The sequence below is a fragment of the Trifolium pratense genome, linkage group LG4 (genome assembly GCF_020283565.1).
Source record: "Trifolium pratense cultivar HEN17-A07 linkage group LG4, ARS_RC_1.1, whole genome shotgun sequence".
In the NCBI taxonomy this organism is placed as follows: Eukaryota; Viridiplantae; Streptophyta; class Magnoliopsida; order Fabales; family Fabaceae; genus Trifolium; species Trifolium pratense.
In genome coordinates, this window is record NC_060062.1 from 36686448 (window position 1) to 36702795 (window position 16348).

General features: G+C 36.4%; 1 protein-coding gene across 1 annotated transcript; it reads right to left on the reverse strand.

The window, feature by feature from the left end:
- Window positions 1-8827: 8827 nt before the first annotated feature.
- LOC123922595 lies at window positions 8828-10576 on the reverse strand. Its single transcript, XM_045975293.1, has 2 exons — window positions 9226-10576; window positions 8828-9108 (listed from the first exon to the last, which is right to left on the reverse strand). The coding sequence occupies exons 1-2, from the start codon at window positions 10574-10576 to the stop codon at window positions 8828-8830; spliced, it is 1632 nt and encodes a 543-aa protein (XP_045831249.1).
- Between the last annotated feature and the right edge of the window lie 5772 nt (window positions 10577-16348).

Below are 16348 nucleotides of genomic sequence, written 5' to 3' on the forward strand. Positions count from 1 at the left end.
GAAGATTACTGCTCTGGTTGCTCACACATCACTTAGAGCTTCATCAAGGGAAGACTGGTATTTCGATAGTGGTTGTTCAAGACACATGACCGGAATTGGAAAATTTCTTGTTGATTTAAAATCTTACTCAACTAGTTTTGTAACTTGTGGTAATGGTACTAAAGGAGAAATTGTTGGTATAGGAGAGCTCAACAGTAATAGCTTGCCTAAACTAAGCAATGTGTTGTTAGTAAAAGGATTGACTGCAAATTTAATAAGCATCAGTCAATTATGCGACCAAGGGATGAAGGTAAACTTCACCAAGTCTGAATGTTTGGTTACAAATGATGAGGATGAAATTTTGATGAGGGGCGTCAGATCAAAAGACAACTGCTACTTATGGGTTCCCCAAGAAGAGGCAAATGTGTCGACATGCTTAATCACGAAAGAAGATGAAATAAAATTGTGGCACCAAAAACTTGGTCATCTCAACCTAAGAAGCATGAAGAAAGCTATACCTGAAGAAGCCATCAAGGGCTTGCCAAATTTCAAGATCGAAGAAGGAAGCATTTGTGGTGAATGTCAAATTGGAAAACAAACCAAGAAGCCACATCCAAAGCTGCAGCATCTTACCACTACCAGAGTTCTTGAGCTTCTACACATGGATTTGACGGAACCTATGCAAACTGAAAGCTTAGGAGGAAAAAGGTATGCCTATGTTGTTGTAAATGATTTCTCTAGATATACCTGGATAAATTTTATTGGAAAGAAATCAGAGACCTTTGACGTATTCAAAGATCTATGTATTCTACTTCAAAGAGAGAAAAACAATGTTGTGTTAAGGATCAGAAGTGATCATGGAAAGGAGTTTGAAAACTCTAGATTCTCTGACTTTTGTGCCTCTGAAGGCATCATCCATGAATTTTCTTCTCTCATTACACCACAACAAAATGGTGTAGTAGAAAGAAAGAATAGAATTATACAAGAGTCTGCAAGAGTAATGTTACATGCAGAGAAACTCTCTTATGGTTTTTGGGCAGAAGCTATGAACACTGCTTGTCATATTCATAATTGTGTCACCTTGAGATCTGGAACTACATCCACTCTGTATGAATTGTGGAAAGGTAGAAAACCTACTGTTAAGTACTTTCATGTGTTTGGAAGTAAATGTTATATCTTGTCTGATAGAGAACCAAGAACTAAAATGGATCCTAAAAGTGATGAAGGCATATTCTTGGGATACTCAACAAATAGCAGAGCCTACAGAGTATATAACTACAGAACCAAAACCATGATGGAATCTATAAATGTAGTAATAGATGATATTTCAAGTGAAGTTGTGAAAGATGATACAGAAGATGCTATGACATTGTATTGTGATAACCTTAGTGCAATCAATATTTCAAAGAATCCTATCCAACATAGTAGGACGAAGCATATTGATATTAGGCACCATTTTATCAGAGATCTTGTTGAAGAAGGTATTATAACTCTTGAGCATATTGCCACTGAAGAACAACTGGTTGATATTTTTACTAAGGCTCTAGATGCGGTCCAATTTGAAAAATTGCGAGGCAAACTTGGGATTTGCCTATCTGAAGAGTTATAGCAATTATTGCAAGTGTGGCGTGCAGTTTTCTCTTCAGCTTATTTAGTAATGCACGCTGTTATGGGTAATGTTGAAACATCTGAAGATTTGGTAAGAATTGTGTGTTTGTTGATGATAAGGATGTTTCTTGTGGTGAGAAAGTATTTGTCAGAGAAAGTTATGTGGTCTTCTCCCCTGCTGTGTTTAACATTTGTTGGTAATGATATTAGCGCTCCAACTGAGGTCAAAGATGACTCTGTGTTGGAACATGTCAAGAAGAGTGTTCCTGAGAAAGATGTTGCACATGATGCTACAACATCTGCAGCACGGGAAAATTTGGGTAACATCGTGATACCCGAGTCTCCAGATGATGTTATTGTTCCTGACAAAGAAAAGGGTTTTGAAGCAACTACTACTGATAATGTTTTTGTTCATGATATACATGTGATCCCTTATGTTGATGATAGTGGTAAAACTATGTCTGTTCCTTTGAATGTTGATGAATCTGCTGAGAAAGATTCAAATGTTATTTATGTGGACAATCTCAACCTTACTGAGAGGACTCCTGCTTCTAGTACTAGGAGGTTAAGGAGCAATGCTGGTAAAGGTGTAGCTGTTTCTAATGTTCCTGTCAAGACTGCCAAGGAAAAGAAAATCTATGGTCTTAAAAGACAGTGGAGTAAGATTACTAGGCCCTCTGAGCCAAAGAAGAAGCTTTTGAGGAGGAAGACTATTTCCTCTAGTGATTCAGAGTTTGAGGAAGACCAACATGCTACTGCATCGCCTGCAGCATCCTCAAAGAAGTCTGTGAAGAAAAAGAGGATCCCTCAAGATGTATCCCCTGTACCCATTGACAACATTTCCTTTCAACGTTTTGAAAATGTTGACAGGTGGAAATTTGTGATAAAAAGAAGGCTTGTTGTGGAAAGGAATTTAAGTGAAGGTTTTTTTTACAATACCAAAAGTTTGTTGATTTGATTAATGCAGCTGGATTGATGAAAACTGCAACTGGGCTCCAACTACTCATTCCAATACTGTGGCTACAGGTTTGGCTAGGTTTATATATGTTGTAGGGACCAAATCACCTCTTGACCTTGGTTTCCATATTCTTGATGAAACTGTTCTGCATGGTAAGTCATGTGCTGTGAAAATGCCTATAGTTTTTCCTACACTGATGTGTGATTTTATTCTAGCTCAACATCCTGGCATTTGTACTAAGGCTGGTGTTTCTAGTAAGAGAGGTTGTGATTTGTCTTTTGATTTTAGACTGTTTGAGGGTACACATGCTGCAGACTGTGCTGCATCATCTGTCAATCAGTCAACTGATGTTTTGCCTAGGAAGCAAATGATTGTTGACCTCAAGGTGTTTTCTTTTAATGTCAATCCTGGTGTTCTTAATGATATTGCTGGTGGAGGAGGACTCTGACGCAAGTCCTTCTATGTGACCTGCTTATGCTTTATTTGCATGTCCTTTTGGATTTTAATTTGTGGGCTACGCCCTGATGCTCTCTGGATTGTAACATGCACAATCCATGTCTTTTGGCTCCGACACTCCAGGTTCTCTTTGCCATGATGGTTTGTATATGCACTTTATGAGTTCCTATGCTCTGATTCTCTCTGCACTCTATGTTCTCTATGATCTGATAACTCTGTGGAAATATTTATTTTGCTCCTACTATGTGATACTGACTTTATTTGTCAGAATTTATGGCTAAAAAGGGGGAGTAATATGTTGTGCATGATGTGATGCATAATGCTATAGCATCTAGTATAGCATGTCTGTTCTGTGTGATATGCAAGTTTTGAGGGGGAGTGAAGTTTATGCATATATTGAGGGGGAGTAGGTAGAATTTATTTTTCTACTACTTTTATGCATGCTTATATAGGAATTTATTTTTCCTATTCTCTGTGGCGTTGCTTAAATTTTAAGGAGTTTATTTCTCCGATCTTGAATCCACTATGTGAGAGTTTATTTCTCTCTATCTGTACTTTGAGGCTAAGATGTGTTATGTTCCGCTGTTGCATGCCTCTGATGCTTACATGCTAGCTACCTTTTCATCTGATGAAATTTTACTTTCTTTCCTAGTTGTGTGCTCATGTTGACTTGAAGGAAAGTTTAAATAGCCTAGCATTGTTCTACTTTCTTTCCTAGTTGTGTGTTTATGTTGACTCGAAGGAAAGTCTAGACAGTATCTCTCCATGCACTGGGCCAAAGTTGTTTTAGCCAAAATTTGCCAAAGGGGGAGATTGTTGGGTTTTGTGTTTGGCTACATTTTGTAAAAGCCAACTTTGCCAGATGCTGGACAAAGATGCTGCAGCATCCTCGTACAGCATCCAGATGCTCTGTTTTAAGTGCATAATTTTTTCTGTCAATCTCGTTCAAGATTTGCTTCAAATATTAATTCCAGCACGTGTGTATATGCAAGACGAGACTTACTGCACAAGAATTGTCCAAGTCGGCCTAAGGAAAGTTATTAAAAACAAAAATATAATTATATTATATTTTTGTTCGTTTTTTTTTTTGTTTGGTACAACACAAAACATATTTTCAATTTTAATCTAGGTTTGGCCGCAATTCTCACAGCTGTATTTGTCTGAAGACCTAGCTTGCACATCAAGACAATTGAAGACTATAAATATGTGAAAGCCTCAAGCTATTATTCTCATGTATTCTAAACCGTGTTCTTTACAAAGTGTGAGTTTTTAGGGTTTAGAGTTTGTGTCTTTTGTCAGCCTTTCTTGTGTCACTTTGATGCAAGTTTAGGACTGTGTTTGTGTTGTTTATTGTAAGCTACTCCTAAGCTTTGAAGCACGGAGTTAGTGTGTGTGATTCACTCATAAGCTTTTAAGCAAGAGTGTGGTCTAGTTTCTAGGAGAGTGTCTCCATCTTGATTATTATTATTGACAGCAACATGGTACGTGTTGTTAGAGGGAATTTGGGACGGGGTCTCATTATCTAAGAGGTTCTTAGATAGGATTGCACGGGTAGTGTCTAGGCGATAAGTCAAGTACCGGGTGTTGGTCGAGGGCTTTGAACTAGAGCTATTATAGTGGATTCATTCCTGGATTGGTATCCCCCAGAGTAGGTGACGTTGCACTGAACTGGGTTAACAACTATCTGTCTTATTTATTATTCTGCAATTTATTTATTTATTTCCTGTGTTCTGCGACTGTCTTGCTGCAACGTATGCTATAGCATCTTGTGCAGCATTGTGTTCACTGCGTGCCAGATTTCACATGCTATAAGTTGTTTTAACCTGATGCTATTATATAATCTATTTTCAATAGTTTATGATCGCGAATAAAAGTCATTTGTCATAAATGCAAGTTTGAATGGTCTTTTTAGTCAAAAGAAAAAAGTTTGAATGGTCTTTGTTAAAAAAATATTTATTATTATTTAATTTAAGGCTTGTAATTTACTTTATTAAAAACCTAGTCAAACAAATAATTTTTTTAAATGGCAAACAAACTATCTTTTGAAATATATTTTAGTGTTGATTATTTAATTTAAGAATTAATAATGAATCTCCTTAAATGTTTATTATTTTTTATAATCTTAAAATGTATTTTTTTTAAATGGTATAATCTTTTAAAAAAATTGAACAATAATATTAATATTTTATTAATAAGCAAAGGAAATTAGATTAAACTCACGGGACATGTGATGGTGGCTCTGCAAGTGCACAAAATTGCTACCAAGTAATAAAGTGATAAGTTATCTGTAACATCCCAGAAGACTTTATGCATTGTCGACTGACCCTTCAAACCAACATAAGTCTTTTCAGCGTGTCTTGTTCTCACTCGCACACTTTCACTACAAGAAAACATGCATTTACTGGCGGCCAAAAGCCCTCAGTAATGCACAAATTTCGTCTAAAATGCATGCATTACTGACGACCTTGGGCCCTCTGCAATTAGCTCGCCAGTAATGTTTACTGACGGCCCAGGACCGTCAATAACGTTACTGACGGCCTGGAGCCGTCAATAATGCCCAACGGTCACAATCAAAAGACTTACTCATTTATGACGGCCTGCAGCCGTCAGTATTGCTTTCCCATTTGTGACGGCCTGCAGCCGTCAGTAATGTTAACGCATTAAAAAAAAAATTAATAATTTAATTATTTAAAAATCAATATTAATATTGATTTTTAAATAATTAAATTATTAATTTTTTAAAAAAAAATTCTAGTTTTAATAATTTAGTTTTTTTAAAAAAATATACTGCATAATAAATAATTAAAAAATATTAAATATTAAATATAATTTTATTTTTACAAAAAAATATTAAAATTTAATAAAAAGCATAATAAAAATACTTAACATAAGCATAATTAAACATAATGATAATATTGTCATTACAAAAAGAAAACAATTAAACATAATATAAATTGTCGTTATGTTATACAAATAATTAAATCAACAACAGATTATTAAAATTACACATCAAGGTTGGTCAGGCGGCTGATATAGTGGTCGCTTCCCCTTGCCACTGTATGTTGGCTGACGCGACCTTCCTCGGCCTCGGCCTCTACCTCCCTCATTTATTACGACTCCGGGGAGTGACGTTCGCGGAGGTCGTGCCACAGGCCTATGAACGAAGTTAATTGGGGCTTGATTGGGATCAAAGCTGGCTTGATTCGGGAAGAAGTTGTCTTGGGGTTGATTGGGGTTGTCATGTGGGATTATGAAGTCTTGTTGATATGGATTTGATGATCTCTGTCGATGGTATTCGGTGAAAGCAGTTTGTTGATTATTTCTACCGCTTCCGCCACTACTGCTTCCACTTGTTTGCCCAACAGGATCAAAAAATTGTAAATGAATTGGTTCATTAAGCATTTGACTCATATCCTCTATGCTCATACTCAGTACTGGATCACCCTCTCGGTACTCCGGCAGCTGATTCAAATTGATCATGCTATTCAAATCCGGTCGATATTCTTGTTCACCGGCATTTTGATTTTGTCGTGCCGATCCCTGAGATGATGATCCAACCCCCGCCGGCGCCCTCTGCTGCGCAAAGAATTCCTGCAATACATGTTGGACCCGTTGGTCCACCCGCTCATTAAATGTTGCTTCGTACTCTTCGCGGAATTCTTCCCGATACGTGGCCCTCATTCGCGCTTCATACTCATCATCGGTTTCCTCTCTTTGAGCTGGACGAGAGCGTCCTGTACTAGATGAAGATGAAGATGTGTAAGTGACATCTCTCAAACCAGTTGGGTCACTTGCATATAAAGAAGATGTACACCCAGCAGCGAATTTGCGACCTCGAGTCGCACCACCAGCATTCTTAACAAAAGCCAATGACATCTTGTTTCGACGAACCTCCTCATTATCTCGCCTATGAGGTGGTAGTCGTAGTTGGCTTGCATTATATTCTTCAGCCCAAATTTGCGTCAACCTCTACAATAAATTAAAAAATAATTATAATTAATTAATTATAATATTAAATATAATTATAATGTTTAAAAAATAATGTTATAAGAAATAAATAATAAATAATATATATAAATACTTACCGAAACTTCTTGCGCCCTTGCCCCCGTCCATTCACCGGAATCTGCATATTTGTGCATCATGTCATTCATTTCCATAAAGGTGGGTGGACGACCAAATTGTTGAATGAACTCAAGACGAAGCGTTCCGGCAGATTTCGACCCTCCAGAGTGTACGCACGCACGATTGGCTTCATCGGTATTTCTGTTGGCTTTGTTCTTTATACACTTTGCCTTATACTCTTCCTCTTCCCATCTGAGGCACAACATAGGGTATGAGTTACCAGCGAGCCAAAGTGGTGGCTTTGAAGGATCCTTTTTAATCTTTTTCCGCGCTTCAAAAAGTAAGGTTGACAGACGCTTGGTGGCTTTTCTGTTGAATATAGCCTCAATAGCCGCTGTGTGGTGATTTAGCCAAGTTACTTGCGACTACGAAAAATAAAGAAAAATTGTTAATAAATTAGTAAATATATGTTTAGTAACAAAATTGATTGGATAAAAAATTAATTATAAATAAAAACGTACCCTGAAGCCATTCCAAAATTGTTGATATCCACGCTCATCTGCCCTGACCTCCGTCCAGTTGAGATATGGAGCCTGGAATTTGGATTTCAATGCATTATTGATTGCCTTATTCGCCGGATTTTGGGGTTGCAAACTGCACAATATATATATATATATATTAGTTAAGAATAATAATCATATATATCCAATTAATTAATATATTAAACACAAATTCTTAATAATAATTAACTTACTCTGTGGCGGTATATGGCATGATGATGGGTCTACCATACCGGTCAACCAACAATTCATTTTGAGGAGCTAGAAGTGCAATATCGGCAATTTCCTCGTCCTCGTGGTCATCATCGTCGTCGTAGGAGTCGTACTCCTCTTCCACACCATCTACGGTTCGAGACTTGGGCATACCCTCCAACCATCGATTCCGAACAACGCGGCGGGGTAATCTACGTCTACGTCCACCGCGTCCGCGTCCGACACCCGGTGGTGGTGGAACATCATCAATGTCATCATCGACATTGTCATCATCGAAATTTTCTTCATCTGGATTCATCTATAATAAAAAAATATATGACAAATATATTTATATAATTAAGAAATACATGACAAATATATATATATATATATATATATATATATATATATATATATATATATATATATATATATATATATATATATATATATATATATATATATATATATATATGTCATGTATATATATATGTCATGTATTTCTTAATTAATTATATATATATATATATATATATATATATATATTGTTTTATAATTCATCATCATTAAACGATAAACAAATGCAACCAAAAACAAATATTCAAGTACAACGATTAATATTATTACAACGCGGATAACTATATTATAAAATTAATTGTCATCCCAATCTGATACATCTTCATCATCACTGCCTTCAACATCACCATCAGAAGGTACTTCTTCGGCTTCTTCTTGTACACAAAGTTGATTAAAAGTTTCAACTGCAATGACATCATCAACATTGGACATCTCATCTTCCTGATATGGTTCATCTTCACGTTCATCTATCTCATTTTTTTCAATCAGACCCCTTGGTTTTGATGTTATTGCGGCACACCAACCTCGCTTATCCCTTGTAGTCGATGGATAAGGGACATAGTGAACTTGTCTGACATTATGAGCCATAGCAAATGGATCATACAATGGATAATGTTTGTTCATTTTTATGTCCACGGTATTAGTCTTTGAATCATAGTAAAGTCTGGAAAAAAACATGACAATCATGACTTTTCATCCCACGCATCCTTCCGTGGTCAACATCAGCGCATCTCGCCAAATTCGACGAATAACCGTCTGGCATCTTCACTTCTTTTACCCATCGACAAACAGATTTGGCTTCGTCAGGAGATAAAGTATAGTTTGCACGAGGTTTAAGAAGTTTGCCGTTAGATGTCTCCACCAACAACAGTTCGTTACGTTTGCAATACAACCCTATGTCTCTCCTCGCGTTGTCATTATCTTTCGTTTTTCCTTTGACATTCATGACAGTGTTAAATATATTTTCAAACACATTTTTCTCAATATGCATAACATCAAGGTTGTGACGTAAAAGGTTGTCTTTCCAATACGGCAAATCCCAAAAGATACTTCTTTTTGTCCAGTTGTGTGTTTGTCCATAACCACGCGGTTTAGAGGCAACACCACCTACAACCTTAACCTTTGGAATATCTTTCACTTTGTTCCAAACTTGTCGGGATGTCAAATAATCTGGTGGATCACGAGTCTCGATCTCACCATGAACAAAAGCATTTTTATTTCTTCTAAACGGATGATCAGTAGGCAAGAACCGACGATGACAGTCAAACCAAGTAGCCTTCCCACCGTTGTGTAACCAAAACGCTTTGGTGTCCATCATGCAAATAGGACATCCTAGTTTACCATGTGTCCCCCATCCAGACAACATCCCATATGCAGGAAAATCATTAATGGTCCACATCAAAGCTCCTCTCATATTGAAATTTCGTTTTTGGTTGATATCATACGTCGCAACACCGTTCCACAATCTCTTCAAATCATCAATCAAAGGTTGTAAATAGATATCAATACCAACAGTTGGACTAGATGGGCCTGGTATTACAGCGGCTAAAAACATGTAAGGTTTTGACATGCACATATCAGGAGGAAGATTGTACGGGGTAATCAGAACAGGCCAACATGAATATGGAGTGGCTGATACTTGAGTATATGGTGTAAATCCATCTGAGCATAACCCAAGTCGGACATTCCGTGGCTCCGAAGCAAAGTCGGGATAAACTTGATCAAAATGCTTCCAAGCCATTCCATCAAAAGGATGTCGCAACTCACCTGACATTTTTCTCCTTTCATAGTTTTCACGATGCCATGTCATTTTACTGGCAGTTTGCATCGATGCATACAACCTTTGCAACCTTGGTATTATGGGTAAATAGAACATCGCCTTTCTTGGGATTGGCTTCCTTCTGACTGACCGTGAATTTCTTGTTACACGATATCTTGGTTCTTGACAAAATTTACATTCAAGTAATGCACCGTCATCTACACCAAATTCGTTGCTATAGTACAACATACACCCGTTAACACAACAGTCAATTCTCTTCGCTCCGAGTCCTAACTTTGCAACCAATTGTCTTGCTTCGTAATAATTTTTTGGCAAATCAAGAGGACGGTCTATTGTTATATCCAACATCAGTTTCGTTATCAAGTCCATGGTGTATTCTGAAACAAGACATTCAGACTTGATACCCAAAAGTCTAATACACACCGTTAACTTTGAGTCTCGAGAGCCTTCACACAACGGTGTATTTGTCTCTTTCAAAAGATCAAAAAATCGCTGGGCTTCCTCATTTGGTCTCTCGACGTTAACATCAGCGTCATATTCATCATCAGCAGGGTCGTCGACATCATTTGGCACATAAATCGGCGTATTAAACCCAAGGGCATTAGTTATCATATTGTCCATCTCATTAAACGGATCATAATGCTGATGATAATATTCGGGAACAACAACGAGCTGAAAAACACTGCTTGAAGCACGATTTTGATTCACGGGAACAGTCGTGGAACATCCCTCGCCATGACTTGACCAAACCCAATAATTAGGTTGGAATCCCTTTTTATATAAATGAGACCTAATTTCATCTTCGCTCCGTATTCTTGTACATCGACAAAGTACACACGGACATCTAATTCCCCCTTCACGTATCACAATGTCATTATATTTTACTGTATTGATAAACATTTCGATCCCTATTTTAAATTCCTCTTTAACCCGGCCCCTCTTTCCAGGATTATGTCTATCGTACATCCAATTACGATTGGTAAAATCCATATCTGCGTAGTTTAATTAATATATAATTAGATCAATATATGTATTAAATTTATTACTTTATTTTTCAAAAGTATTTTGGACATATATATATGTCTACTCAACAATAACATATAAACTTTTAACATTTTATTTTTAAAGTTTATGGTTTATTAAATCTAAAAAATACTAAGTTTTTTAGTTGACAAAACTACCGACTTTTTAACATATATATTATAATTTTTTAAAATATAATTGTTTTTCTTTTTTTAAATACATAGTAATAATAAAATGCTAGTAACTATTTCTAAGTGTACGGTAAAAATAAAACTATCACTAAATATTATAAATTAAAATTACATATATTACTTACTTGGGTGCCAGGTAGAGTCTTACTTGGCGCGCGCTCCTAACCACAAACTCCGCTCCTAACCCACGACCTCCGATGACCACGAGAATTTGCTAATAAAAATTGTAAACAACAAAATATTAGAACATATACATTTAAATAACAAAGTAAAAATTTTAACTTTAAAAGTAAAACACAAACACTTACCACTTTTTAGATGGAGATATGAAAATTACATTACTTTTTTAAAAATACACAAACTGTTAAAAAATTTCTTTTTTAAATTTTTTTTTTAAAAATTTCGTTTTTTAAAAAAAGAATATAAATATACTATTTTTTTGAAAAAAAAATACTTATTTAAAAAAAATAATTCTGTTTTCGAAATAAACAAAATTAAATATATTTTTTTTATTTTGTTTACAAAAACAATAACTTTTATACATAGTGATAAGAAAATATTAGTAACAAATTACAAAGTATTAATTAATAACTATTACTAAGTATACGGTAAAAAAAAACTATCACTATATAAATTAAAATTACGTTACTTACTTGGGTGCCGAGTAGATTCTTACTTGGCGCGCACCTAGCCCACGAACTCCGCTCCTCACGAGAATAAGACTTGCTATTAAAAATGGTAAACAACAAATATTAAAACATATACATTTAAATAACAAAACAAAAATTTTAAATTCGTAAAAGTAAAACACAAACACTTACCACTTTTTGTATGGAGATTAAGTTGAAAGTATGAAATTAGAGAAAATTTAAGAGAGAAGTTAGAGAAAATTTAGAGAGAGAATGGAAATGAAAAAATGAAGTGAAGGAGTAGTAATATATAGGAGTAGTAATATACAACCGTTGGAATTTAAAATTCAAATACGCATTACTGACGGCCATAATCCGTCATAAATGCGTAACGTTCATAACATTACTGACGGCCTGGGACCGTCGTAATTGCTGTCTGCATTACTGACGGCCCAGGACTGTCTTAATTGCGCAACGGCTATATATTTACTGACGGCCTGGCACCGTCTTAATTTCGCATGCATTACTGACGGCCTGACACCGTCACTAATGCGTAATAGTACCGTTTTAAATTATTTCGTTCTTCAAGAAGCAATACTGACGGCTCCAAGCCTTCAATAACCCACAAATGCATTACTGAGGGCTAAAAGCCCTCAATAAGTTTGGTCAGTAATATTATGTTTTCTTGTAGTGTTTCCGGGAAACTTCCCAGAAGGTTACCCATCCAAAGACTACTCCGAGTCAAGCACGCTTAACTGTGGAGTTCTTATCGAATGAGCTACCGAAAAGAAGATGCATCTTGTTGATATAGGTAGTACCAAACAATTCTTATATGTCTTCCTTCAACCATGCAGTCTCATATACCTGCATAGTCTCAAGATCCCTCTCATTCCGATGTGATTCGTTTTTACCTAGAAGCTGTCAGGAGCCGCTAATTGTCATGCCTCATGCACCGACAACTGTTGGAACAAAATTGATTTAAAAATGTTTGCCCCTAAATCTATAAAGATTTTGATGATAACAAAGTATTAATTAACAATTGGAAGGACTAAAAATTTATTTTAAGTGCGCAGATATAAGCATCATATAAGCTCTGAGTGAAGTTCAGAGGATGTGAATTCAGAAGTTCACAAGCGCTCAAAAGATGTTGGACTTCAGAGGTTACAACGTTCAGAGGATGAAGACCTCAGAACTTCATGTCTGTCTACAAGCTTCATCAAACTCTGAAGATCTCGTTGAAAGCTGTGAAGATTCCCTTTTCTAGTCAACTCTTCTACCAATGAAGAAAAGGACCTTTCAAGCCTGATCAGTTCAGCTACCTCTGTTTTGTCTGTCCTAACTTGAGAACGTGGGTCTTCAGTTTTGTTAGCTGAATAAGGAAAGTCTTCTCTGCAGTAGTCAAAGTACCTGAAACTCTTTCTTAGTTTTGGATACAACCAAACTGCATCAAGACAGATTGCTTGAAGACAAAAGGTTATCAACTCCAACGGCTCCTTTTGCAACGACTCTTTTCTAGTGGTATATATACTAGAAGATTCAGCTACAACAAAAACAATCATTTAAGAATTGAACGTGCGCTGAACAAACTCTGAACTCTGTGATATACAAGCTCTGAACCTCTGAAGTGTTTTTGCACTTTAGTCAAATACTCTGTACTATTTGTATTTGCTCTCTTTAGGTTCATCTAAGAGCACTTGTATATTTTTATATACTTTACTATTACTTGAGGATACTTAAGCTTGTGTGCTTAAGTGTGAAACTTAAGCTTGTGTGCTTAAGTGTGAAGTCTTAAGCTTGTGTGCTTGAGCATTGTTGAGAAGTCTCTTGCTTGTGTGCTTGAGCAAGTGTAATCTTGTGTGATTATAGTGAACTCCCTTGGAAGTGCAAGGGGACTGGACTACTCTCGTTTTGTGAGAGGAACCAGTATAAACTGCTTGTGTGATCTCTCTCTCTCTCTTGTTATTATTTGTGTTATTTATCCGCTGCTAACGTAGTTGAGTTAAGAACTTGAAAAAGTTTTAACTTAGCTAAAACACAATTCAACCCCCCCCCTTCTTGTGTTTTCACACCTTCAATTGGCATCAGAGCACCTGGTCTGTTACTTTCACTTAACAGTGAGACAGTAAAGATCTTGTGAGAACACTATGTCTGGAGGAGATGATAGTAGTACTAGAACTACTGGTGAAGGTGAGGCCAGTGGTGCTGGTGGTGGTCCTAGAAATGCTTTTGGTTTTGACTACTTAAGTAATGAATCACATGAACATAGTGGCAACAGAAAAGCCCCTATATTCAATGGTGATGCTTCATTATTTGAGTGGTGGAAAGAGAGACTGTATAGCAATATTACTGCTATTGATCATGAGTTGTGGGATTTGGTTGAGTTGGGAGTAACTTTTGAAAACTTAAATGAACATGGAAGGTTGTCCATTGAGCATAGAAAGTTACTCACACCAGCTAACCTAAAAATCTACACTAAGCATCATAGAGTAAAGGACATTGTTGTTGGCGCTATTAGACATGAGGATTATGTCAGAATAGAGAACAAGTCTACTGCTAAATCTATCTTTGATTCTATGTGTGCTACCTATGATGGTAATGAAAAGGTTCAAGAGGCTAAAGCTAGTCTTTTGATAAGACAATATGAACTTTTCACTATGCAACAAGATGAAAACATTGAGACTATGTTTACAAGGTTTCAAATCCTGGTATCTGGTCTTAAAGCTCTTAAGAGAAGTTATTCAACCTATGATCATGTTCAGAAGATTCTGAGAAGTCTTCCTATTGCTTGGAGACCTAAGGTCACTGCAATAGAGGAAGCTCAAAATCTCAAGACTCTGAGTCTTGAAGCTCTGATAAGCAATCTCAGAAGCCATGAGATGGTTCTGGATGCTGACTCAGAAACTAAGAAGAAGTCTAAGTCAGTGGCTTTACAGTCAACTAAGACTACTTCTAAGGCTCTTAAGACTCAGCTTCTTGATATTGAAGAAGAATCTTCTGCTGATGGTCAAGAGGATGAGATGAATGAGGATGAGTTTGCTTTATTCACCAAGTTTCAGCAATGGAACAGATTTAACAAAAGAAATTTCAGAGGTAACAGCTCCAGAAATTTTGTCAGCAAAAAGGATGATCAGAAGAACTGCTTCAACTGTAAGAAGCCAGGACACTTTATTGCTGATTGTCCAGAAATGTCTGCTAAAGACAAAAGCAAAAGATACAGCTCAAAGAAGCAACAATTCAAGAGTAAATTGAGGAAGAGTCTGATGGCTACCTTTGAAGAGCTATCATCTGAGGAAGAAGTTGAGGAAGAAGAAGAGGCAAATCTAGCCCTGATGGCTTCAACTGACTCAGATGCAGACTCAGACGATGAATCAGAATCAGATTCAGAAGTAACTGATGAGGTATTTTCTGACTGTTCTAAATCTCAACTTATAACTGCACTTAACAAGGTCATTGAGAAACATCTCAGAGTGTTAAGTAAACAAAAAGTTTTTCAAGAAAAGCTCAACACTCTGACTGAACAAGCAGAACATTTTCAAGGTCTATATCAAGAAACTCTGAATAGAGTAAATGACTTTGAAAAGGGTTGTGCTGTCTGTCATAAACCTATTGATGAGCAGGAAATAGCTCTTCAACAGTTTGTGCATCTCAACCTTGGTAAGAGCAAAGCTGCTAATCTTGTTTATAATGTCATGAGACATAGAGGAGAGGGACTTGGCTATGAATATGGTAGAACATATTCAAAGCTAAAGACCTATCCCAAAAAGGTTGGAAAATCTTGGGTTTACTATGTTGTACCTCAGAGTGAAGAAGGAAAGAAATTTGGTACTCTGGAAGATGAGGACAATAATCTGAGAGATTTGGGAAATGACAACTCAGAGGAACCAAATTCCTCAGGATCTGGGAAGAAAAGCTCAGAAGATAAAAGCTTTTCAGAACTTGACAGTATTAGTTCAGATGTTCTGAAAGTTTCAAAATCTGAGGCTTCAACTTCTGGAACCAGAGGAATTCTAGTTCATGAGAAAAGTCAACCTAAAGGCTCAGAAGTTTTTAAAAGAAAGTCTAACCTCAAACCTCAGAGGCAACATAGGACTAAGGTTATTTATGATTCTAGAGTCAGTAAATATAACCAGTCAAATCAATGGACTGGTGATAAATACAAACTCTGGAAGCATAAACAATCCAAGTCCTGGAGTAATAACAGAACTCAAACTAAGAAAAATTTTCAAAAGAGTTATTATTCCAAACCAAAATCCTTCTCTCACACTCAACAACACAGTAAACATTTGTGGACTAACAAGCGTGGACCCAGAAGATGGGTACCAAAAGCTGAAATTATGTATCATTCAGATTTACCAACTAGGAAAGGATATGTCCTACCTAGAGTATGGAAACAAGTCCTATGCAAAGGAAGAAGGGCTTATGTCCTTGACCAATGGCTGACAAGTTCTCAAGTTAACAATCAGAACTTGATAAATGAAGAGGAAGAATATTGGGATGACTTTATCATTAACTGTGATAAAGAGTTCCACCGTAGTGATTAAAGTTGTTTC

What these genes read in the sequence shown, in the direction of transcription:
- LOC123922595 (XM_045975293.1), bottom strand. Translation starts at nt 10,576, where the DNA reads ATGGACAATATGATAACTAATGCCCTTGGGTTTAATACGCCGATTTAT. An exon ending in ACACAACTGGACAAAAAGAA is followed by an intron (nt 9,109 to 9,225) that starts GTATCTTTTGGG and finishes TGAATGTCAAAG; the next exon opens with GAAAAACGAAAGATAATGAC.